Genomic DNA, 25,198 nt, shown 5'->3' with positions numbered 1-25,198 from the left:
GTCCGGTGCCTGGGCCGTCTGTCTGGGGCCCAGATGCACAGCTTTCCGTGTGGCAGGACACAGAGTGACCGGCACTTGGTTTCTTGACTCATTTGTGTGTGTAGCTCGACGCAGAGACGTGGCGGCAGGAGTGTCCCGTGGTGTTACATACCTGGACAAAGGAGTCTGCCCACAACTATGAAAACAACTGCCACGAGGTGTCTGTTTTTGTGAGCCCGGGGGCAACCTACTTCGAGGTGGAGTTTGATGAGCGGTGTGAGACGGAGAAAAGGTAAGACTCCATGGTCTTCTCCTAAGCGACAGCGGGTTAAAATGAGAGAAGGAGAGTGATGGAGATTATGCCTTCCCAGGTATGATTATCTGGAATTCACTGACGCCAGAGGAGGAAAAACACGCTATGACACCAAGGTCGGCACCGAGAAGTGGCCCAAGGTGAGTGGCGCTCCCAGAAGGAGTGACGTGCGCACTTCTGCTCCGATTCCCTCCTGGTCAGGGCCTGGGGGTCTGGAAGCGAAGCACTTCCCCTGCACCTCTGTGAAAGGAAGGGCTCTGCAGACCTGGCAGTGACAGCCAGCCACCTGTCCTGTGGATCAGGGTGCTTCAGCACCCAGCCTGCTCATCACTTGATGGGTTATTTCTAGCTGCTTGGGTGCTGCAGAGACTGGACGGCCTGGGAGGTCTCCTAACTCACAGTCTGGTTCTTCACAGCACAGTTTGCTTCTCCCTGGTTTCTGTCACATTGTCTGGTGTGTGTGGGGCTAGGGATCCAGGAAGGCCCAGAGCCCGTGGTGAAAGCCGGCAGTGCCCACCAGAGGACTGTGTGGTCTGTGGGGCAGGCGAAGTGCTGCTTCCCCCCATTGGCGTGCTCTCTGGTGATCTCAGTGGGGAGCACGAGCACCGTTTCTGGATGAGCAGGCAGTGGGCAGATGGGCGTCCGAGGTCTAGAAACCTACCACCGTTGCTTCTTCACGCAGTACAGTCATGGACTTTGTGTTTCAGTCGCCCCTCCAGTCACCTGGGCAGGTGTGGTGAGACTGGAGGGCGAGGATAGACACCGATGTTGGATACAAGTGTCTGAGTCTTAAAGAATGTTCGCCCCAAAGGGGTATTTTCTCAACCGTGTTTGACCTCATGGCTTTTGTGCTTGTGTCTAGAAAGTGACCTTTAAGGCTGGCCCCCGGCTGCAGTTCCTCTTCCACTCCGACAGCAGCAACAATGAGTGGGGCTACAAGTTCACCGTCACCGCCTACGGCCTGCCCGATGTGGCTGTGTCCTGGGCGCTGGACTTGCAGCTGCTCGTTTCCCGACTGATGGGCCGCCTGGCCGCCCAGGGCATGGCGCTCAAGTCCGTGCACCGTGAGTCCCTTGCGTGTCGGCTCCACACGAGGGCGGGTGCGGGTGTGACGGTGTCCGTCCTTGCGGGCCTGTAGACCACAGCAGGCCGCAGCCAGGGCCGCTCAGTGCCAGGCCATCGGGTACTTCCGAGGCGAAGTTGGCGCACGTCCCAGTGGGACTGAGGACGCCTGGGGTGGAGAGCAGCTTTGGAGGCGTCTTGTCTGTGAGACTCGGAAGGCGGGGATGGAGCAGACTAGCCGTGTGTCGCTTGACCGCGGGGGTAATCATGCCGCATGCAGGAACGTGGACTCTGTCTTAAAGGGAGTTTTCAATTTTGTTATTAGATGCATTGAAGGAACGAGAATTACAGAATAAAACTTCCTAGTATGTTTTATTTCTGTTTCCTTTCCTGAGTTTTTCTGACTGTCGAAGGAAATGTCATAGAAGTTACATGATGGAGAGAGATGAAGGAGAAAAGTCATTCCTAGTCCTAACGCCCAGAGAGAACTGTGACTAACATGCTAACGTATTCCCGTCTAGACTTTTTCTCATGCCTGTTCTTAAACACATCTGGCTGGGTATTTAATTCTTTTTTTTTTCAAACTTAACTTTGCAAATTGTGAACATTTCCCCCATTAGATACTTGGCCATGGTCTCCAGCTCTTCCCTGGCCGTGGTCTCAGCTCACTTCGCCTCCTGCCCTGGCAGGTCCATAGGTGCGAGCGAGCGAGGCTGCCCGTGGCAGGGCCGCGCCCCAAGGTGCTCTTGTGGGGGTGCATCCGGGGTGCGTGTCCGTCACGTAGCACAGCTCCGTGCTGGGAAATGGGGGTGGGTCCCCGGCACATCCTCGGAACACCCCCGTGGTCGAAACCTTGTCTCGGCCAGCCCCCAGACTCTCGGTGTCATGGGAGAGACACAGCGCGCTCACCAGCCTCCTTCTCTTTCCAGAGTTCGGGAGTGACATGGTGGTGCCTCCCGCAAAAATGGCTTCGGTCCTGAACTCCCCGCTGTGGAAACCTGTCTTCAGGCATCAGCTGAGTCCAGAGTTGGGATTAGCAGCGAGCTGGCCCACTCCCCCGCACCAGGATAGTAAGGAGGTATTTACTTGCGCCGTCTTTCTCCCGGGAACAGAGTGTTTGCTGATAGCTTCTGCTTCCTCTGTGAGCCCTGCTATCGGCGTCCTCACCCCTGCTCCGCCGTTAGCGGCCCGACGTCAGGGGCCATCCCTTGTTCCCGTGGTGTCCACTCTGAGGGCCCTGGGGGCCAGCGAGTCATGTGGTCGGTGCTCGGGAACTCTGGCCGAGTCCCTTCACGAGCCGGTAGATTGTGTCTCTGCAGCCGCTGAGCCAGATGTCTGAGTCAACGGTTTGTGCGCACTCCGTGCTCTCTGTGGAAGAGCGGCCTATTACCTGGGCTTGCGATGACTCCCGAGCTGGGCACGTCTGCCTGTTGTCTCTCACCGTCCCCCTTGCCTCCGTCTCTGCTCCATCCCTTGCCCACGTCACCGTGGGCGGCTGAGAATCCTGGGGCTCTTCCTCGGCCTTCCCCTGACCTCTGTTAGACCAGGCTCCTTCAGAGCTTGTCTTCCACCGGCTCCCTGACAGCCCGCTGTCCTCTCCTCACCTCCAGCCGCGGCCCTGCCTCCTCAGTGGGCCTCGCCTGTTCTTCCTTCCTTACAGTGGAGGAGTTTTGGCTTTCTCCCCGTCCCCGCAGCCCACCAAGACCGTCCCGTCTTCTCTCTTTGGCTGTCACATCTGTGCACAACCTCCCCAAACATCAGTCCATAGTCCTGGTGCTTCTCCAGTCTCCACTCCTGTGTCTCCATCCTTCCGTTAGGTGGTTCCTTGTCAGTGTCCCAGCTCCACTCGGGAGTGGACGTGCCCTTCCCCTGGCTGCTTGCTGCTCTCACTGTCATTATTGTTTCCCTTGGCACAGAGCCATGGCTCCCCGTCTTGTTCTCACATCTCCCACCTGGTCCACCACCATTCCCGTAGATTGTCCTGGGGTGTTCACCTCCTCCCACCTCCTCCGTCTGCATCTTTCTCCAGGCTCTCATCCTGCACGTGCCCTGGCACACTGGGACCTACCAGGTTTTTTGTTTTTTTTAGAAGATTTTATTTATGTATTTATTTATTAAAGAGAGAGAGAGTGCACGTACAAGCAGGCAGAGTGGCAGGCAGAGGCAGAAAGAGAAGCAGGTTTCCTGCTCAGCAGAGAGCCCAATGCCAGACTCGATCCCAGGACCCTGGGATGCTGACCGGAGCCAAAGGCAGTGGCTTAACCCACTGAGCCACCCAGGTGTCCCTACCAGGGTTTTTTAGCTACTGAATTACCTTGTTATTCCATGGCCAGACACCATTATTGGCTCCCGTTGCCCACAGAGTGGGATCCAGGCTCCTCATCGGGCCGGGCAAGGCTCTGTCTGGGCTTCTCTCACGGCATGTCTCTACCCCTCAGCCGCTCCCCAGCTGAGACTTCACGTCTGCTGGCAGTTTTGTTCCTCAGGGGCCAGAGGAGTCTTCAGGGTCCAGTCCAGAGCCCACACCCTCCAGCAAGCTTCCCTTCTCACCTCAGCCTGTCGGGAGCTCTCCTGGGGGCTCCTGGGTGCCCCTTCCTGGCATTTGGCACTCGATCACCTTTCTGCCCATGGTGGTGCTTGTGTTCGTGTGCTCAGGGTTTTACTTGTTTAAAAGCCGCGTTTCTGTCTGGTTTGCGCAGTGGCGTGAAGCTTTCTGTTCTGTCCTACTTTGTTCTGGTCAGTGTTGGGTGGACTTGGTCGTGTGAAGGCCTGCGTTCAACACGATGTGTTCTTGTTGTTTTGTTCCAGGTCAAGAATATCCCCGACGATCCCTGCCATCACTTTCTTCTTGAGTTTGCACAGTCAGACCCTGCCCAGAACTTCTGTGGGCCATTTTCAGAACTTTTCAAAGGATTCATACAGGCATGTAGAAAACAGGCCCCAAAGACAGATATAGTTGCTGGTTCCACTATTGATCAAGCTGTGAACGCCACCTTTGCTGCTCTGGTGTGTCGTACTCCAGGCTTGTATGAGAAGCTGCAGAAATATGGTAACTTATATTACAGGGAATATTTCTGATCTGAAGGCCAGTTGCTAAGCTTTAAGAAAGCCTATCTTACGGGAACATTTCTAAGCATTTTGAAGTACAAACATGTTTCTACAACTGTAGACCTGCTCTGTTTAAGTCCCACTCTGCCAGTCGGAAGATCCGTGACCTGTTTATAGTTACACAACTGTCATGTGTACAAGTAGCCTTGAGTTTCCTAATCAGCAGGTCACTTCTTTCTCCAAAATCCTCATGGAAAACTGCCAAGAAGTTTAAGGGAAGGAGGCCCTAACTTGGGTTATAGTCTTGGGCAAGAACTCGAAGTCATGTGGCTTCAGGTTCGTCAGACAAGCTCTCTGCACGTTCGTCCCCTTATCCGTAAACTCGGGAGTCGAGAGCTCCGACATCCTGAGAAATGCTGGTCAGACCCCGAGTTGTGTGGGTAATTCAGGGTGCTGATGACCAAGGAGGGAAATGTATTCACTCTTGTCTTTAGACTTAAAGCATTTGTAGCTTTTGGAGGCCTCCTGATTGGTTGCCTGCTCGTCGCCATCTCTGTTCCTCGCGTCCCCCCCCCTGCATTCCGCCCCCCACCAACCCGCAGTGCCGGCTGTGTCCTGTGAGTGTAGCCAGCAGCCGCTGGGACCCGGACCCGTGGGAGGGAGGGGCTCTCTCCCCCCATAATCTCTCAAGGGAAAAGTGTTTCACGCCCTCCGTAAAGAGGAGCTAGGCCTTTCCCCAGCACTTCAGCTGTGAGTGTGTTGCTTTCATGGTGCACATGAGCTGAGCAGGGACCGTGCTTCCCCCGGTAGAGCAGGCCCCAGACGGCTGCTGCTCTTAGTCAGTGCTCTGAGGACAATCGCTGCTGCCCTGTATGACCCGGTTCTTCAGACCTCACGGTGCAGGGTTTATTTCCTGACTCTAGAACATCTGTTAATCCTTCCTCAGTTCTTACTGTTTCCTTGAAGAAGCTGCTCAAATAAGTAAAACCTCCATTGACAGTGGGTGGTTTTATGAAAACAGGTGTCCTGTGGAAGACTATCTCTGCTAGGGGGTGGGGGACCAGGTGACCTGCCAGGTTTAAAAAAAATCCAGTATGTTTTCATAATCAAATGGTAATAAGAGAGCTGGACAGTCTTGTTTACCTGTAGGAACTCTGAGTGGACGAAAGGCTCGAACTAAAAGCTGAGAAACAGAGTTTCTGGCTGATTGCAGGATCCCCAGCTTCTTTTCAGATGGTACTCAGACAGCACGTCCCTATTTCAGGAGAGGCACAGTCTGATGGGAACTGGATACAGGTCACTTCCGGAACAACCTTGCCCTGGGTTGGAAGTACAGCTGGTTTCTGTTCTCTGGGCGCTGTTCCTGGGTCCTGCTGAGCAGGCGAGCTCCTTGAAGGAGGGGCTTGTCTTGCTGAACTGCTCATCTTTGTTTAAAAATGGCCCACCTTTTTGTATTAGAGATACGTGGGTGGAGTTTTTCAACTGGGTGGTGCGCTGCCTAAGGGCAGAGCCAGGTCTGTGGTTCTCTACAGTGTTCCCGGTGTTACCAGTGCCAGAGGAGCCCGGTGATGCAGCCCGCATGTGCCCCGAGCCCTCAGCTGTCTGCCAGCTCCGGGACAGCCCCTCGCTGTTCTGGTCTGTGATCCTCTGGTTCTTACAAGCCAAGAAAGGAGCAGCCTCCTAGGTCTTTCTTTGAAACAGACAACTTCTTTGTGATTTTTCTAATTATGAAAATATTATCCGTTCATGTGGAAACTTACCAAGTACAGGAAACTTTAAAATACCAGTTATAATCTCACAAGTTCAAGAAGACATCTGTTAACATTTTTCCGTGTATCTATCTGGCCCTTTTATCTAGGCATATTCATATGGCATATGTATCTGTATATGTATCATATATGTCATGTATGTACACAGATTTCTAATAAGTGTTGTTAAGTAGGTAATTTTGTACTTATACTGTTTCAAAACTCTTTTTTTTCACTTAAAATTTATACCATGAACTTTTTTCATCTTAGTAGTTATTTTTACTTACTTTTAATACTTTTTATTTTACTTTTAATATTTTTGGTATTTTACTTTCATATGTTTATTTTAAATATTTTACTCAATTTAATAGTATGTCCATTTCAGATGTTCACTTAAAAAAATGACTTTGTGGTAACACAGAGAACCCACTACTGGTGTTTATGGGTTAATGGCCTGCCCCTCCCCCACACCCACTTACCTGCAAGGTCTGAGCATCAGGAGAAAGACCTTTCTCTGTGTGAGGACAGTTAGAAGCTACTTTGTGCTTAACGCTGCAGTACCGAATTGAGTTGACTGGGTATAATCTCATCATCTCTCCTCTCCCCAGTAAAAAGTGGGGGCAGCACAGCCCTGAGCGAGGAGTTTGCCCAGGTCTATTGCTTGGCAGACGGCATTCGAATATGGATGGTAAGATTTTCTTTGCATGTGGTTTGTATGTGCTGTGAATTTTCCCACTGATGAGGTTCTAGATTATAGGTGAGGTCAGTGGAGTGAGGTCCGGAACCAATGACCAGGAAAGGATTCTTGAGATATCTTTGGTGCAGAATGGTGGTTTATTAAATCACGGGGACAGGACCAGTGGGCAGGAAGAGCTGCTGCCCTGGGGTTGTGAGGGGTGGCAGTTCTGTACCATGGGGGTGGGGGGAGGTAAGGAAAGGGAGGTTTCAGTGGGACTTCCATATGCTAAAGAGGACCCACAAGATACCGGAGGCCTTGCCAATGCCAAGGTTGTTCTGCCCTCCAGCAAGGAACTCACATTAAGATGGGTGGGAGATTCCAAGAATGTCACCTATGTCCCACCCAGGAGTGGCGGGGGGAGGGGGGGTTGGTTTGCAATGTGTCAGCCTTTTGCTTTGTTCTGTTCTTTGTTACCACCATGGGTTCCCGTAGTTAAGGGAAGCAGCTCTCTAGTCTGTTTGTTTTTACTAAAGTTCAGTGACATGAAAAGCGCTAAAATAATGTAGAATCCTTCACGTCCTTCTGTGGGGAGTGCTGAGCGTGTCCGTGAGCCCCTAACAGCCTCAGTAACCCCAGGGCCACTCCGTGGGGCCTCTTGGCCTGGATGGCCACTGATGGCTGTAGATGGTGGCGAGGCCGCGTTCCACAGGGAAGGCTTCCCGCACTGGAGAACGGTGGTTCCCTGGCCTCGTACATGGTAGCAACGTCTGTGAGTGGGAGGCCGGGCAGTGAGACTGAGAGCGGGAGACCAGCCGGTTCTTTGATGAGCATGGCAGCTGCCCCTCGGCGTAGAGTGGGCAGGTTCTGTGGCTGTTGTGAGTGGTCCGTAGTGTGGTGGACTCCAGGACCCTTCCCACGTTCCCGACTTGGGGACTTGCTGGGCCGTGGAAGCCTGAGCCAGACTGGGGAGAATGGCCTGGAGTTGGGAGTGGGCAGTGGGCAGCAGTGAATTTGTTCTGGGACATGCTGAGCGTGGGGACACACAGGTGGCTTGAGACACTGAGTTGGAGGAGTCTGTGAACCTCAAACCATCTAGCACACATGTCAGACCAGAGATGCAGGTAGCTTCAGAACACTGGTGCCAGGATTTGTCTAATGCATGAGATAACCCAGGAACCAAAGGGGCTCGGCCAGGCTCCACAGCAGTTAGAACGTAGTGATGGCAGTGACTTGCTGGATAGGTGGATGGAGACAAAACGAACAGATCCTATCCAGAAAAATTAAAATTAAACGGTGTGGTCTTCTAGATGGTGCGAGGAGGGTCACGACAGTGTGCTGTGAGAAACCAAGGCAGTAGTAGCGGTGTAAGAAAATGAGTGATAAAGTTGCTACCATATGCGCTCGAAGGGGAAGGGTTGGACAGTTGACCTGTTTCTGGTTTAGTGTAGGACAGACTGCTGACGGCTGGACAACGTGCCAGCCTCTCTCCCAGACGTGGTTGTCTGCTTGGGCTTTCAGCACTGTGGCCTGTGCTGGCCCTTGGGGCACTGTTCTCTGCCTGGCTGGTTCAGCATCACATAGAAGTGTCCCCGCCCAGGGTAGCACCGAGATCGAGTTTTGGTCCAACTTGTGCAGGAAACTGGGTGTGTAGCCTTAGCAAGCCATTCACTTCTGTAGCCTGCACTGCCTTGTCTGTGCTGGGCCGGCTTCGGGCAAGGGCCCCCAGCTCCAGAGCTGTACATTCTGCTTGAAGAGTTTGTTTCTTTAGTTGAGAGAGAGGGAGGGAGGGAGCATGCACATGCACAAGCATGGGGGCGGGGGAGGAGCAGAGGGAGGAGCAGAGGGAGAGGAGAAGTGGACTCGTGCTGAGCACGGAGCCTGATGCAGCTCTCGGGACCCTAAGAACATGACCTGAGTGGAAATCAAGAGTTGGACGCTTAACCCACTGAGCCAGCCGTGTGCTCCACGACTCTTAAAGTAGTGGGATCAGGGGTACGCCACCTGCCCAAACAGCACACAGTTGAAGAGAAGACAGTGCTGTGGATACACCATTAGCTTCCAAGCCTGGGTTGCTTCTGGGACCAACAGAAACAGCTGTGCCCTCCAGATTTGGACGATGACGGTGCGGTCGTTTGTGGTGGTGTGCTGGGTGCGTGTGATTATAGCTTGGTGAGGCTGCCCCTGCAGCCCTGCCTGGATGCTGTAACCGTGTGGCTCGCATTGTCCCTGCAGCTGGAGATGAAGCAGAAGTCCCTGATGACGCTGGGGGATGAGGCAGAAGGAAGGCGTGGGTCAGAAGCTGCTGAGGTGAACCCCGAGGGCCTGGGTGAGTGTGCTCAGCCTTCTGCGGACGCATGCTGGGAAGCTGGAGAGCCGTCTGCGAGATGATTGTGCTTATTTATTTGAGTGAGAGAATGTGGGCGAGCGAAAGAGAGAAGGAGTAGGGGGAGAGGCAGAGGCAGAGGCAGACTCCCCGCTGAGCAGGGAGCCCTACACGGGCCTCAATCCCAGGACCTGGGGACCATGACCCAAGCCGAAGGCAGACGCTTCACCGACTGAGCCACCCAGGTGCCCTTTTTAATTTTCTTAAAAGGTTATTATTATATATATATGTATTTTTTAAGAGGGAGTGAGAGAGAATCAGAGAGCACAAGAACAGGGTGAGGGGCAGAGGGAGAAGTATATCACTTTATTAATGGAGGTATTTCTTGTCCTAAATTGTAGAGTTTAAGGAGATTATTTTCTCTCTGAAAGTAAATAAGTTGAATTTTGACTTTTTTTCCATTACCTTCTTTGCTTTCTGCATTCAGCAAAAGAGTGTATTCAGAAGAGTCTCCTGTTACTAAGATTTTTGCCCGTGGGAGTGAGTTCAAAGGAAAGCTGTGACGGGCTGGTGGCTGCAGATGAAACAGATCACCTCCAGCCACGGGACAGGCGTCCGAGGACGAGCTCTGTGGTCGAGGAGCATTTCCGGGCTTCCGTGTCGCCTGTGGAAGTGGGCACCCCTGCTGCGGGCGACGGGGGTCCTGGCTCGGATGTGCAGCCGAAGCTGCCACCCAGCAGCGGGCCCACTGCTGCCGACCTGTCCTCTGCCACCACCGAAGAGCCCTTGTCACCTTCTGCCCCCGCCCGGCGGCCTCCCTTCGCCCGAGGACGACTCCGGCTGCTCTCCTTCCGGTCTGTGGAGGAGGCCAGGCCAGCGCCCACTGTGAAGGAGAAGTACCCCGTGCTGAAGGACGTGCTCGACTTCATCAAGGACCAGTCCCTCTCCCACGACAGGTGAGCCGCCATCCCTCCTGGTGCCCAGGCCAGGCCGGGCTCCTACGCACCGCAGGGAGTGACGAGGTTCTGGGGGGGCAGACTAAGATCTGTGTCAGTGCATGCCAGACAAAACAGGGTGACTACGCTTGCCTTTTAAAGAAACATTTTGTGACTGAAGATTTGTACATTATTAGGTCTCAGTAACATACGCAAAGATTTTAAAAAAAGGAGCATTGGTTTCCGTAGCCATCATTTATAAATGTGTCTCATATTAATCCTGGGAGAAACTTAGGATTTGAGGTTTTCTGACAAAATTGTTGGCGGGCCTGCGTCTCTGGAAGGATTGCATGTCTTCATGATTTCCTGCGTTGAGAATTAAAGCTTTGTCTCTGCGGGGCAGTAAAAATACCAGAGTTCCGTTCTAACTAGTGAGTGTGTGAGCGTGGGGGGTCGGGCTTTGGGTTGGGCCTCGAGCTGGCTGAGCGGGGGCCGACAGGGCCCGGACCCCCTCCGGACCGGCATTCCTGCCGTCACCCTCGTGCTGCTCGTGCTTTCTCGCTGCCCCTGACTCGACCTCTATCTTCAGCGTTGTGAAGGTTCTTGCCTTAAGGAAGGCCCAGGCACAGAGTGTCCTTGAGGTCCTGAGGATCATTCAGTACTGCTTGGAGTCCCTCGGACAGCCCCACTGCTTCCACCCGCCATATGTGCTCTTCCTGCTGGAGCTGCTGACCTGCCAGAAGGAGTTTACCAAGTGAGTAACCCGCCCCGCACCCACGTGCGAGGAAGATAGGCATGGGTCGCTTTAAGGAGACCCAAGTCATCTTTCATTAGTAACTGTTATTTCGGGGTGGGGTGTAAATGCTTATTTTTGGTCAGTACTCTTGCCCTAAGGAGAAATGGGTTCTTTCTATAGTAAGCAATACCAGAAACCTGTTTATTCCCCCTGGTGAGTTTATCAGCTTTTTTTTTTTTTTTACCAGGGAGGACTGTGTTCCCTGTGTCCCCACGCCCGCCCGCTGGCTTCTGGAAGCTGTGAGCTAGATTGGATTTTTGTTCACAGTGAGGACATTAATCTGAGTACCTCACAAGGTGGTTCCGGTAGCCAGTTAGCTGCTGTTGCCTGAGTGTTGGCGCCAGGCCCCGATCTAGGAGATGGGTGTGCAGCTGTGGACGAGGCAGACAAGAGTCTTCTTCTAATGGTGCTTTTATCTTTTCTTTCATTTTAAGATTTTATTTTTTGAGAGAAAGAGAGTGTGCATGTGCGCACACAAGTTGGGGAGCAGCAGGCAGAGGCAGAGGAAGAAGCAGACTCCCTCACTGAGCAGAGAGCCTGATGGGGGGCCCGATCCCAGGACCCGGGGATCCTAACCTGAGCTGAAAGCAGACACGTAACGCACTGAGCCCCCCCAGGCGCCCCTGCTGGAGCTTGTATTGTGTTGAGGAAAAACAGATGATAAAGGAGATGCGTCCATTCCTCCATCTGCTTACTGTATCCATCCCAGGCACGACGGCTTCATGCACAGTGATGTAGTCTGGGGGTCAGGGAATGGCGCTGAGAAGTCAGCCTGCGAACCAGGAGATGAGTAACCAGTGAGCTCAGAGGGAGGCCCACTGAAGGCCGAAGGAGCAGCGCAGAGGCCCTAGGGTGAGGGCTTGGCCCCAGGAACAGCACGAAAACTGGCGTGCCTGAGTGGGGGGGAATGGCAGGAGAGCAGCAGAGGAAGTGATTTGGGGCTCAGAGGATGCCAGACTTTGTAGGGCAGGGTTTCGGGTGTTTGGATTTTGTTCTGAGCTGTAGGTGGGAGAACCTGGGGAGCCCCAGGCCCAGGAGGAGCACACTGTCTTACGCTTATGCAAGTCACATCTGACCACTCCAGGGGAAAGTGTGGGTGGACACAGAGCAGTCCGGAGACGGTGCGGCCGGCCAGGTGGGAGGCGGCAGGCTCCAGAGCCTGCAGTGGTCCTGGAGATGGAGAGAAGGGAGGGCACTCGGGATCTGCTCTGGAGATGGAGCTGCCGGGACGCACCTGGGGATGGGGTGCGGAGAATGAGCAGAAGGGACCGCAGTGCGGGAGCTGCTGGGTCTTGGCTCCACAGTTGGTGGATCATGGTGGATTTTACTGAGGGGAAGAGAATGGAAGAAACAGATTGGGGTGAGAAATCAGATGTTGCTTTGGTGTGTTAAGTTTGACCTGCCTTTCTCACATCCAAGTAAAGGCATCCAGCACGTCAAGGTAAGGGTCTGAGGTTCTAGAAAGAAGCCAGGGCTGGGGCTAGAGTAGGGATGCTGTTAGCACATAGACCGTGTTTACAGCCATGAGACTGGATGACCAAGAAACATGCAGAGACAGATAAGAACGGGCTCGGGACTGAGCCCGAGGGTCACCTCTTCATTCAGAGCTCAGGCAGTGGAGGAGGGGTCAGCTAAGGAGGTCGAGCAGGAGAGGCCATCCAGAGGGAAACCCAGGGCATGATGGGGTCTTCGAAGCCAAGAGAAGAATGTGTCCATTGCGTCCAACGCTGATGTGGGGCCACAGAAGCCCATGCTGGATTTGTCTGGGGGCCGAAAGCCTGGCTGGACTGAGTTGAGAGGAAAATTGGGTGGGAGGTCCAAGGTAGGGAGAGACCACAACCATTTCAAGAACCTTGGCCTTAAAGGGGAGCAGAGGAAAAGGCAGAATTGCCTGAGACATGGGCTCTGCTGAGGGTTTTAGGATAAGGCGCTGGCGTGTTTCATACGTTGGCAGGCTGGCGTCCGTCCCAATCACACTGGACACAGGAGGAGAGGGTCCATCACACAGCAGGGGCTGCCGCAGAGGGCTGGTTTGGGCAGAGCCAGGGAGGTCATGCGGGAGCCGCGTGGTGCTGATGGACGTGCGGGCCGGTCAGGTGGTGCTGGGACGGGGGACGCTGTGGTTTTTCTGTCCTTGTCCTCAGCCAGGCATGAAGGGTTAGGGGAAGCCGTGGCAGTTTGAGGAGAGGCATGAGGGATTGAAGTCGTAGTGTGAGGTGAGAAGGCTGGTCTGACTGGCTGCTCGAGTGCAGCTGGGAGCCTCGTGGTCCTGAGTGGAGAGCGACGCTCGTCAGCCTGATGTGCAGTGCCCCCACTACGCCGCGCTGTTCTGAGGGCGCCGCGAGCTCTATCAGGCCAGTCTGTGGAAGGAGAGGCGGCAGGGAGTTGGCGGTCGCCCGGGTGAGAGGACGGTGAGGGCCACGGGGTCTCAGCGCGGCTACCACACATGAGGCAGCCTTATGGGTTGGGGCTTCTGGGGATGGAGGCCGCTGCTATGGGGTCGGAGGCAGAGCAGGCTGCTCTCGAGTCAAGGTCTCGGGAGTCCTGCTGTCCCTGTAGTGATGATCTCAGAGGAGTGCCCGTCCGGCTGGAGGGACTGTGACAGGGACACCTGGGAGTCGTTCCTGTGGACCCTGAAGGCTCCCAGGGCACAAGGATTGAGGTGGGAGGGGCCGCGGGCTTGGTGCTGGGCTCATCGGTTTGGGGGGCCAGGGCCAAGGGGCCTGGCTGAAGTGAGCAGCGAAGGTCGGGGGGCGGCCCCGATGAGCTACAGAGGAGGAATGCTCGCCTGCCTGCACCCTGGCCCCGGCAGGCGACTCCTCGACTCCTCGCTGCCACGCCATTGCCCCCCGAGCCCCGGGCTCTCAGTGCGTTCTTCCACAGCGCGCTGGGCACAGGAAGGGCGTCCAGACCGCGTAGGCGCTGCCGGCCGGCAGAGATGTGACCCCGCTCCCCTCTGTGTGCAGCTACTTCGTGCACTTGGAGGGCTGCGGTGCGCGCCTGCACAAGGAGGTTCGCGACACTTACTACCAGTTTGTCCTGCTGCTGGTCGAGGCGGTGAAAGGGTTTCACAGCATACACGACAGGTACTGTACCGCGTTTGCGTGTCTCCACGTGCACTCCGTGTTTGCTGACTTTGGAAGTGCACGTCCTGGGTGAGCGTGTGGACGCCCACGGTGAGAGGGCGAGCAGTGATACGGACGTCACCCCCCAGTACCGGTTGCATGCGCGGACTTACTCGGACATGTCCCAGTCCTTTTCCTGTGTGCTCTGTCCTTTCTCAAGGGGGCAGTTCCTGCTTTGCGTAAGCACAGATGACCTGTCCTTTTCAGCTTCTTGCGCATTGCGTGCACCTTTAAGACGTGTGTGAAGCCGTTCCCCAGCGCCATCCCGCGCAGGTGATTTTGGCAGGAGCCTGAAATCAGGCGGTCTCCTTCTCTGTCTGCGCCGAAGGAATGACCTGTGCTAATTTGGGGCCGGCTGCTTACTGGACATGATTTTTACGCTCTTTGACCGTAAAGTACCCTGCGGCAGGTGTGGCGTCATGCTTCTGGGACTCTTGCCCTTGGAGGAGGGCTTGTGTGGGGTGTGAGCTCACCTGGAGACACACCGGATTCCCACTTACCTTCTGTGTCATCCCGGCGGCTGGGGACGGCGACTTTGGTAACGCTCAGCTTCCTGGGGTCCTTAGGTCCTTGCTGCCTGCCTTGTCCTGTGTGCAGACGGCCTTGCTGCATTTTCTGGATATGGGCTGGGAACCCGGCGATCTCGCCTTCTTTGTGGACATTCAGTTGCCGCATCTCCTCATGAAGATGTCACAAGAAAATATAAGCGTCCACGACAGTGTGATCAGGTAAGATCCCAGTCCCACACCCCGCAGTGCCTGGAGCAGAGGGGTTCAGGGCCCAGATGCTGGCGTTAGCCTCCCCGTAGTGCATCCCGGCTCTGCCATAGCCCAGCCGGAGGACTTTGGGCTGCTCATTTGAGCCCACTGTGCCTCCGTTTCCTCCTTCTTAGGCCTGGAGGACAGTAATGGGTACCTACCTCCTCCGATTGTTGTGAAGGGTAAATGAGTTGTGTTTCTCAGGGTTGGTAGCAGTGCCTGGTGCATGGAGGTGTGTGGAGGTGCTGGTGGTGGTGAGCTTGTGAGGACGAGGATCCGCAACATTTTTGGAGACCCTCGTCTACCTTTCTGAATCGGAGAATCCTTTTCTTTATTTTTTGGTTCTGTGTGTATGGGCCTTTAGCCATTGTAACCTCTTGCATGTTATAAGGACTTAAGATATGAGAAAAATCAGCATGTGGGTTTTCTTTCCTTTCCACTTAAAATGCGTGTCTCTCCGCCCTGCTCAAGTCCACTGGTGTGCATAGAGAAGAAAGAATGAGACAGGGAAAGGAAGGCCTGGGGAGAGAACCAGAAGTTAGTGACTCAGTGTTGGCACAGGCTTCACTTTCTCAGACATTCTGGGCATCCTGGAAGCGGAGTTAGACCTGCACCTGTCTCCTTATGTCCCAGATGCTGGCATTGCCCTCTGTGCGCGGACACAGCCAGGGTGGGTGCACGAGCCTGCGCGTAGGCCCTGTAGTTCTGGAGGACCTGTCCAGCCACCCCTTGTTCCTCGGCGCCCAGCCCAGAGCTGAGTGCAAGGAGGCCTGGCGGCAGTCTGTCGGGGGACGCAGGAGTCAGCAAGGGTGTGTGTGTGTTGGTTGGTAAATAGTTTGCTTTTGTGGCTGAGCAGATCCTTTCACATTTAAAATTCTGGTTGCTCCAATGAACTATGAACCAGAATCATGGGAATTCGTGACTTTGCATCTGAAAGGAGCCCCAGAGATGATCTGTATGAAGCTATTTAGAATGAGACTGAGGGCCAGGGCTTAGTGTGTGTGTGTGTGGGGTCCGGGCTGAAGAGCAGCTGGTGGGAGAGCCAGTCCCTGGGGCTCCTGACTCTCTGGCGTGCTGGGACCACCTGTCACTGAGGTTCACTAGGATGCGTGGATGTGGGGAATTACACCCCTAGGTATAGCCTTTCAGCCATTATAGTCTGCTCTGGAAAGGGCGTCTCCCTCTTACTGGAACGTTCTGTCAGCAGCCCCACAGATCCTCTGCACCAAATGCACATCCTCCCCACAGAGGTTCAGAAATGTTCCATCTGTGAGACCCGTAGGGCAAAAAGAGTGTGTTACCCAGCTCTCCCTAGATTATTGGGAAAGGTGCTCTTTTCTCTCTCTGTGTCCTTTCAGCCAGTGGAGTGAGGATGATGAGCTTACCGATGCCAAGCAGAATTCAGAATGGATGGACGAGTGTCAGGACGGCATGTTTGAGGCCTGGTATGAAAAAATAGCCCAGGAAGAGCCGGAGAAGCAGAGGAAAGTAAGCCCTCTCAGTGGGGTGATTGGAAGTGACTGGGAGTGTGGAGAGGAGCGTCTGCAGGGGGATGCCAGTGGGCTGTGTCCAGGGGAGGTCCGGTGGCAGTGCGCAGCCTGGAAGGCAGCTGTCTCCGACTCTGCTCTGGAGACCGGGGTGGGGAGTGGGGGGCCTAGCGTGGGCTCGTGGCGCTGAAGTGGAACAGGAGGCGCCGGCGTATTAATTTACGGTGAGAGAGAGAGTTGCTGAAGGCCTGGGCTCCGGCGTCCTCGGGTAGAACGCTCTCTTCCTGTAGGCGAGTAACGTGGAGCCCCGTATCCATCCCAGGCTGTCTGCAGAGCACGGGAACCGCCACGTGCACACACAGCCCGAGTCTCGTGGTTCAGACGCCCAGAGGCTCCAAGCAGTTAGACTGCCATGTCCGTCCCCACACGAGGTGTTGCCCCGACACCACCATATGGTGCATCTCCTGCCTCAGAGTCATTCCTTTTGTTAGCAACGCATGCCTCCTGTGTGCCAGCAACTTGGCTCCCGGAGCACCTCCGCTGTGCTCGGACGGGGCGTTTTCCTCTCTGGTGCGTTAGTGTCTCCCCGGGGGCTGATGGGGCCTGTCCGCTTGGTTGGCTATGGTCCCGCCGCTTAGTGAGTCATTGCCTATCTTCCGGGCTGTGTGGAGGACCTGCACCTAGGCCTGCCGCTACCTTCCATGAAGCTTGCTTGCTCAGGGCGGCACTCTTGCTGTCCCCCAAAAGGTTTCCCCTTTAAGCGCCAGCGAAAACAGTGCTCTTGAGGCAGCGTCTCTGTGTCTTTGAGCACTGCCCTGTCTGGCTGAGTGTCCGAGCTAGAGATCTGGGTGTTGCTCTCGAGCACTGCTTTCTGTGACCCTGCATCTGCTCCGCGTCCACTCCATCCCCGAGGTGCCACTCCTCTGTCTCCTTCATGCCTCTCGGGCATGCCTGCCTTTCTCTGCCCTCTTACTCACAGTGCCATGTCACCCTGAGCCCGTCGTGGGGCCGCTGTGACAGCCCCTCTCATGTCTGGTCTCCCTGAATGTGGTCTTGCCTCCTTCAGTCCATTCTCCATCAGTAGCCAGAGGAACTTTCTACAGCGCTCAAGAGTGATCATGTGATCCAGTTTTCCCCTGCTCTGTGCTGCCTTCTACACCCAGGACCTGAGTTACTGCCAGTCCTAGGGGCCACCATCCTGGCTTCTCGTTGCCTTGTGTAGAACGTGCTACGAGTTTTGTCTGGTGTGCCTACTGCCCTTACCCAGACCCATTGGTACCTGTCTGCCCTCAGGTCTCAACATGGAGTCACCTCCGGGACCTTCCTGACTGCTGCTGGTGCCTCGCAGGGTTTTCTCAGCCCCTGACTCGGTTATCAGAGCAGCTGCCCTCTGTGTGGTCACTCGAGGGGATTCCCGCGTTGACACCGAGCGATACCCTCTTCTCACCCTGGCCCAGGGCCGCGCGGAGTGGGTGGTGAAGTGTAAGGTGACTGATGGGTCGTGGCCGTGTCGGAGTGTCTTGGCTAATGGCCTACATTTCACCCTACAGATGCACATGTTCATTGCTCGCTACTGTGACCTGCTCAACGTGGACATCTCGTGTGATGGCTGTGACGAGATTGCGCCCTGGCACCGCTACCGATGTCTGCAGTGCAGCGACATGGATCTCTGCAAGACCTGCTTCCTAGGTGCGTACTGTGCCCAAGGGACCCCCGGGCCGGGCCCCGGGCCCATGTCATTTGTTTGCCTGCTGCTCGGGGAGGTACTGCCCGGGCTGCTCTCCGTCTGCTGCGGAGAAGTCCCAGGTACCCGCGCCCTGGTGTCTAACGTCCCTCTGCCCACCACCCTGCTGGGCGTCGGGACTCTGTGCACAAACGGGTGCCGAAGGGCCCTTCAGCTGAGTTCCAGAGGGTGGTTCTCTCTGGACCAGGCAGAGTGTACAAGGAGTCCGAGGCCCCGCACAAAAGCAGACCTCGGAACTTTTGACCGATCTTGGCGTGTCAGTGTTGAGGTGTGGCGGGTAGGTAGTCGTGAGTAGGCTGAGTGCTGTGTGTGCGTGGCCCGGTTGGGAAAGATCCAGCACCCATCTGGGCAGTGTCCCAGGACAAGGGTGTGCGTGCTGAGTTACGGAGGTGGGATATGGAGTGTTCTAGAAAAGTTTGGGAGAGGTAACCTTCGCTGTGGAGGGAAGCTGGGCGAGGAGGTGGAAGGCGTGATGTGGATTGGTCCCTGAAGAAAGTCAGAGCTGGGGGGTGTAAAGGCCATGCATCCCCTTCTGGCACGGAGCCCGTCTGTGGACGGAGGCCTGAGTATCGCTGGTGTGTCCAGGTCAAAGTGCTCAGACCGCCGGGGCCCACAGCTGGGCTCTGGGGCAGTTGGCTGAGGCCCTTGAGCGGACCTGTACATAGTGGGGTGGTGACATCCTCAGAGAGCTGCTGCAGGAAGGAGGCTCTAGCCTCCCAGGAGCTCCCTCAGGGAGTCGGTCACAGCAGTGACCAGGTTCTCTGCAGCCGGAGCAGAAGTGGGCCCGGTGCGAGGAGTGGGCGGCAGGTGCAGAGCTCTGTTAGGCTGGGACCACATGGGGCACAAGCACGGTTCCTCCCTCACGGGGTTTGAGGTAGTGGAGTCTGCTTTCCTCTGTGATTCTGGAATGAAGAGGTAAGAACAAAACCCTGGTCACTCCTCAGTGTTGGTTGAGAGGAACACACAGCAGATGCCTGATGTTTGTCAGAGTGCAGGTTGCATGGGAGGCAGCTCATCCATGGGCACGTGGACTTGTTTCTGCCAGATGGTGGTCGTGCTGGGAACTGGTGGTACGTCCCGTCACACTCAGTGGCGCTGGGAGACGGTGGCGGTCCACGCTACCATGGCTGAGCAGTTGTGTGCTCAGAGCCCCTGGGCAGAGCGCCCTGGTCTCCAGACAGTGCCTATGGCCCTTGACGTCCTGAGCAGTAACCTGGCAGAGCCTTGCTTCTGGGTCGGTGCGTGTTTGGAAGTGAGCACCGCTGAGAGCCTGCGCCCAAGCCACCTCAGCCTTGTGTTCTTTTCTAGGCGGGGTGAAGCCCGAGGGCCATGGAGACGACCACGAGATGGTCAGCATGGAGTTCACCTGTGACCACTGCCAGGGTTTGATCATCGGCAGGAGGATGAACTGTAATGTGTGTGATGACTTTGATCTCTGCTACGGGTGCTACGCGGCAAAGAAATACTCCTATGGGTACGCTCTTGTGACTTTCGGCCGCAGGACACTGTCTGGGCATGCGTGCGTGTGTGCGTGCGTGCGAGTGTGTGTGTGTGTGTGTTGTGTGTGTGTGGTGAAAGCCTTTTGGCTCTAACAGATTTCAGACATACCCACAGCTCAGGAGATGAGGACCTGGAACCCCTGTATAGTCGTTATCCAGACTCAACAGCTATGAAGATTTTGCTCTGCGTGATTAACATGTTCTTTTTTCCTCTTTGCTAAAGGGCTTTAAAGCAAATCGCAGACTTTCGGTCGTTTTCCTTGTACATACTGCGTGGCCACCTCTAAAAACGATGAGCATTTTTTCACATTACCAAAGCGGTATTGTCATACTGGCAGAATTCCACAGTGAGGAATCCCCCCTGCCCCCACCAGTTTCTGTAGACAGTGTTTTGCCTGTTGGTGGTGGGGTGTGTGTGTGTGTGAAACCTTGCAGCGCTAGTCCATTGTTTTTGTTGGTTCATTCCTCTGTGTTGAGATGTTCAGTTCTCCCAGCCTCGGAGGTCCCTGCACACTGTGGGACCACGCACACCGCCGAGGCCCGGCTTTCTTCACGCCCTCACGGAGGCTAGTCGGCCATGAACACATCTTGCCTTTGCAGCCACTTGCCCACGCACAGCGTCACGGCCCACCCGATGGTGACCATCCGCATCAGCGACCGGCAGAGGCTCATCCAGCCGTACGTCCACAACTACGCCTGGCTGCTGTTCGCTGCCCTGGCACTCTACAGCGCACACCTGGCCAGCGGGGAGGACGCGGCTGGGGAGAGGCTGGGCCCCCGGGAGCACAGCAGCGCCAGCGCCCTGCGCAGCCAATGCCTGCAGCTCGCTGGGGACTGTCTGATGCAGGCCCACCAGGGAAAAGGTACTGTCCTCCCGCAGGGACTGGCCAGCCCCGCTGCTCGTGCCGGAAGGAGACACCGTTTCTGCTTCCGGGCAGCCTGGCCCGCTTCCTGCAGCAGGCGCTCCCCTGCCTGCGAGCCATGCCAGATGCCCGCCTGTGTCTGAGACGAGCTGTGGCGCAGAAATGCATTTAGTTTCTCTAAGATAGTCACACGACGGTCAAAAAGAAAAAGTAATGGGTCGCCTGGGTGGCTCAGTGGGTTAAGCTGCTGCCTTCGGCTCAGGTCATGATCTCAGGGTCCTGGGATTGAGTCCCACATCGGGCTCTCTGCTCAGCAGGGAGCCTGCTTCCTCCTCTCTCTCTCTCTCTCTCTGCCTCTCTGCCTACTTGTGATCTCTCTCTGTCAAATAAATAATAAAACCTTTAAAAAAAAAAAAAGAAAAAGTAATAACTAACGCTCTTAATGTCTGTGGATGTGGAATTTGGTATTTGATCCTGGCGGTCTTAGCTTTGCCAGAGGAACGTCATTTTTACCTGGGGTGCAGGTTTGTTCCACATAACCGCGTTCTCTGTGAGAGAGCTAGAGTCCGTGGAACTAGAGTCGTTTGACGAAATATTGCAACATCTTTGACTTTCCCGGGGGAGCGTAGTGTGCATGCGGCACTTCGGAGCTGTTTGAGTCCTTCTCAAAGTACGGGGCTCCCTGTTCCAGGATGGTGGGGACATGAGGCCCGTGTGGGGCCACACATGGGCGGTGCCAGAGCTCCCAGGCTCGCCAGTGGGGACATAGACATGGAGTTGTCGGGGGCCGCTATGGAATTGTCCTGTTAGGGTTTCTGAGTGGACAGTCCTCTTGTGTCCTGGGTTTCTGCTGCTCCCGAAGCACGTGTGTTCTCGGTCCTCAGACGTCTGGTGCCTGACGCCAGGAGCCAAGGAGATGTAGACAGCCAGGGAGGGTTCTACTGGGAGTGCGTTGGTTTGCTTTGTGGAAATCCAGCCATCTCTCCATGTAGGGATTTACGGCATTTTCACAAAATGACCTCATTCTAAAGTCTGTGACCGCTCTCTCACTGCCCACATAGGTCTGAAAACTCTGTGTCTTCTCGGTATACTGCCGGATGGGGAATCTGGTCCAGACCGCTGGGCCCCACCTGTCACTGTGCCCAGCCGTGCACTGGAGGAGGACAGAGCTGTCCGCGCTGTGGAGGACCCGTTGCACGCAGGCCCTTCTGTGCTCTGCCATGTACGTCTGTGTGTGTTACTGCGCAGGATGGGGAGCCATGTGCAGGGCGGTGAGGCTAGGGCCACGGACTCATGGCCTGGACTGTGGGCTCCAGTCCCTGCTCTGTCAGGTCCTCGGCATGTGACTGCCGTCCTTTCACTCTACTTTCCCATCTGTGAGGTGGGCTGAACACTGGTACCTCTTCCATGAGGTGTCGTGTTCCGCAGCGAGCGTCTGTGCATAAAATGCTTAAACAGTGTCTGTTGTATGTTCCCCGCCAGCGTCAACCGCTCCTGTTACCGCCTTCTGGTGGGATTACAGGAAGGAAGATCCTATACCCCAGGAGATTAGTTCCTGGCCCATGGCGCACACTGTATATGCGAAGCTTTTATTTTCTCAGAGAGAGTATGTGTGCGTGGGGGTCAGGGGAGGTGGGGGAGGGAGACGGACTCCCAGGTAGACTCCATGACCAGCGCTGAGTCTGATGCAGGGATTGATCTCACAACCCTGAGATCTCAACCTGAGCCGAGACCTAGAGCCAGATGCTTTACTGGCTGAGCCCCCCAAGTGCTCCGGAGTTCTTATAGTGGGCAGCAGGCAGGTAATCCCGAGTGCTTTCTGCCTACCCAACAGACAACGGTGGTTTGCACACACCTGAGGAAGTGGAAGAAAAGCCTTCCTTCCTGCATGCGGGTGCCGCCTGTGAGCACAGTTTTAAAGTTGGCTTTGTGCTAGAGCACAGCGTGGCTTCTGGGAGGCCGCCTCCGAGGCTTGAGGTGGTGCTGCGGGCACCCCTGCCTTGGCCTGAGGAGTGGCCCATGTTTCCGTCCCCTGTCTCTGTCACGTTGGCTAGTTCATGGATCCCCCATGTGGTACTGGTGGCTCACTGGGATCCCGTTGTGCTTAGGGGAAGACAGAGGCAGAGATGGCTGGCGACAACTGGAGACTTGTGCCAGCCTCATTCAGCCAGAGAGGCAGCACTGGCCTCAGCCCAGTCCCGCATGCTGCCGTCCTGACCACAAGACCCCTTGTCCGCGCGGCACTCTAACTACCCACACACGGTGGTGGCAGGGAGGACATTGTCAGCAGAGGCAGCCATCGCCCCTGAGCCTGGACACAGTGCTGTCGCCCTCCGAGCCCCTAGCATATCTGCTGCCTGGGAGCACTCTGCTCCCCGTGTGTCCACTTAGATCAGCTCGGACCCCAGCAACCGGGGTGGCTTGTCTCGCTCCGTGGGTTGAAAGCTCAGTCTGTAGCGCACACGACTCTTGATCTCGGGCTTGTGGGTTCGAAGTCCATCTTGGCGTAGAGCTTATTTAAGAATAAAATCTTCTGGGGTGCCTGGGGGCTCAGTCGTTAAGTGTTTGCCTTCGGCTCAAGTCAGGACTCCAGGGTCCTGGGGTCAAGCCCTGCATCGGGCTTTCTGCTTAGCAGAGAACCTGCTTCTCCCTCTGCCACTCCCCCTGCTTCTGCTCTCTCTCTCATTCTCTCTCTCTGTCTCAAATGAATAAAAAAATAAAAAATAAAATCTTTAAAATCTGCTACTTTTCAGGAAGTATTTTGATGCTGAAACTGTCCCATGTTTGGCCAGTGGAAGCTTCTTCTGCCTGCCTTCTGCATCCTGATCTGCCTTTTCCTTTGAGCATTTCCTCAGTTTTTCTTGCAGAAAGAGGTTTCAGGCTCATCATGGAGACTTTCCCTGGCCCAAGGGCAGTCATCCTGCCAACCTGGGCACCTCACTGCCCAACTCTTAAGCCTAAGAAAGCTTCCCCACTCCAGCAGGAGTCCCTTTAACAAAGCTCCTTGCCAAAATAAAGCTCCCACAGGTGTGGGCCAGCTCAGTAAGCTAGAAAGAGCTCCACGCCTTTGCTGTTTTCTTCTTCCCGGGAGAACTTTCCGTACGTGGTTTCTAAAGGCTAAGTGGAAGATAGTAGAGTATTGTCTCGGGGGTTGTGGGTGACGGGACTGCAGGCTGTGCCGCAGGGGCGTTTCGAGATGCCTGGAGAATGGATACAGTGACTAGTGTCTTAGTAGAGCATAGATTTGTCATCGGAAATGAGGGACATTATCTTGTGGAATTTAAAAGTAATTTAGTCTATAAAGACTGGCCAATGATTATGCAAATTGTATCACAGCAGTAATGAGGCAACTTTTGTAGAAGAAACCTAAATTCCTTTACCTTTTGTTTCCAGGGCAAGAGAGATGGTCCAGAGGAAGTCGGGCCTTTAGACAGCAAGCAGGCAAGTAAGGCAGACGAAGAAGGCGTGTCATTGGCGAAGGGTCCTCTGTGCCAGACTCAGGCTTCCAACTCACCTGCCGATGGAGGCACAGCTCCCAGGCGTCCAGGTGGAGACTCGCATCATGACCTTGATCTCTTTTTTGTCTTAGATCGCACACAGACCCATCCCTGAGCGGTCTGTGGCACACAGCCTGAAATTGGCTCACAGCCGTGAGAAATCGCGGTTTCTCAGCTTTGTATCTGACAGTAGTGATCACGCTTCGAAAGTTGCCTTTCCTTCACTTTTCCTGCTTTCCTACCTCGTTATTCCTGAGTTTTCTGAGTGCCTTCTGTGTGCCAAGCACCATGCTGGGCTATGGGAGTGCGACAGGGACCAAGTCAGACAGACGTGTAGCTCCTGCCCTCACGGAGCCTGCAGTCTGGGGGGGAGGGTGTGGACCAAGCTACGGGTAACTGTAGGCTGGAATGTGACTCTGTCCACAGGAGAGGGGTGGGTGGGTGCAGGTGGCGATGGTGTCTAACGGGAACGGACGGCATCCCCAGAAAGCCTTGTGAAGGTTGGGCTGCGAGGGACTTTAGCTGCGCCAGGATCCGCTGTGGGAAGGGCTTTCTGGGCAGAGGGAACAGCACGAGAGAAGATCCCAGAGTGGGAAACGCCCAGGAAAACACAGGGGAGAGTCCATTCACAGGCACGAAGGGGTGGCGCCCTGGGGGGGCTCTGGGTCGCTGTGCTCTGGGGGCCCGGAGCTCCCTGTCGGGCTAGCAGTGTTGCACTCAGAGCTGTGTTTCAGGGAGATGGAGGAGCCCAGAGAGGGAGGTGCTAGAGCGTGTCCTCCTCAGGGCAGCCTGGGAGGCAGCTTCTGTCCCAGCCGCCTGCTCTGTGAGGGAGGCAGAGCCGAGCACCTGGCCTCCTGCCCCATGTGCGGCCGGTTCTCAGAAGGGACCGATGGCCCTCTGTGTAGCGCGTGTTCTTCTGCCTTCCGGGCGGCAGTCTGGCCACCCTGGGCAGGCCCAGTCTGCTCTGGTCCACGCCAGCCTCGGCATCCTGGTCCGGATGGACTCAGTTCCTCCCTCGGATGCTCCCCGGGCCCCTGCCGTGCTCCAGCTGTGGCTGTGGGTGCTTCGGGTATGCCTGCACCCAGGAGGGGGGCACATCATGGAAACCAGTGGGTGGCTGTGTGGGCACTAAAGGTGGCTGGAAGGCTGAAGAGCAGGTCGGTGGGGAGGGGCGAGTTGGGAGGCCGGGGTGGGGCTCCGCATTCACCTCCGATGGTCATGGTCACCCTCCTGGAGCGGGGTGGGTTCAGCAATGCGCCGGGGTGTTCTCTGGCAGTGCGGGGACAGGCCGCAGTAGACTTGCCTGTTTGCTCACTCAGAGAAGCTGGCAACATCTGGAGGT

At 55.5% G+C, this 25,198-nt stretch overlaps 1 protein-coding gene across 2 annotated transcripts in view; it reads left to right on the top strand.

Annotated features, from left to right (window-relative positions):
• ZZEF1 (zinc finger ZZ-type and EF-hand domain containing 1) overlaps nucleotides 1-25,198 on the top strand; it is a 100,565-nt gene that overhangs the window by 50,009 nt on the left and 25,358 nt on the right. For both annotated transcript variants that reach the window (XM_013060284.2, XM_045083153.1), the window contains exons 22-38: nucleotides 105-271; nucleotides 351-432; nucleotides 1,155-1,356; nucleotides 2,284-2,432; nucleotides 4,163-4,403; nucleotides 6,759-6,838; nucleotides 9,062-9,155; nucleotides 9,640-10,108; nucleotides 10,677-10,841; nucleotides 13,850-13,969; nucleotides 14,575-14,736; nucleotides 16,125-16,254; nucleotides 17,804-17,942; nucleotides 19,306-19,471; nucleotides 20,097-20,359; nucleotides 21,421-21,581; nucleotides 23,753-23,906. In XM_013060284.2, the coding sequence (XP_012915738.2) occupies nucleotides 105-271; nucleotides 351-432; nucleotides 1,155-1,356; nucleotides 2,284-2,432; nucleotides 4,163-4,403; nucleotides 6,759-6,838; nucleotides 9,062-9,155; nucleotides 9,640-10,108; nucleotides 10,677-10,841; nucleotides 13,850-13,969; nucleotides 14,575-14,736; nucleotides 16,125-16,254; nucleotides 17,804-17,942; nucleotides 19,306-19,471; nucleotides 20,097-20,359; nucleotides 21,421-21,581; nucleotides 23,753-23,906 (2,944 nt within the window). The remainder of the gene's footprint in view (nucleotides 1-104; nucleotides 272-350; nucleotides 433-1,154; nucleotides 1,357-2,283; nucleotides 2,433-4,162; nucleotides 4,404-6,758; nucleotides 6,839-9,061; nucleotides 9,156-9,639; nucleotides 10,109-10,676; nucleotides 10,842-13,849; nucleotides 13,970-14,574; nucleotides 14,737-16,124; nucleotides 16,255-17,803; nucleotides 17,943-19,305; nucleotides 19,472-20,096; nucleotides 20,360-21,420; nucleotides 21,582-23,752; nucleotides 23,907-25,198) is intronic.

Source organism: Mustela putorius, unplaced genomic scaffold (assembly GCF_011764305.1).
Source record: "Mustela putorius furo isolate JIRA1106 unplaced genomic scaffold, ASM1176430v1.1 tig00000695_pilon_pilon_pilon, whole genome shotgun sequence".
NCBI classification, from domain to species: Eukaryota; Metazoa; Chordata; class Mammalia; order Carnivora; family Mustelidae; genus Mustela; species Mustela putorius.
The sequence above is the reverse complement of the archived record's forward strand: the minus strand, read 5'-3'. Positions and strand labels throughout refer to the sequence as shown.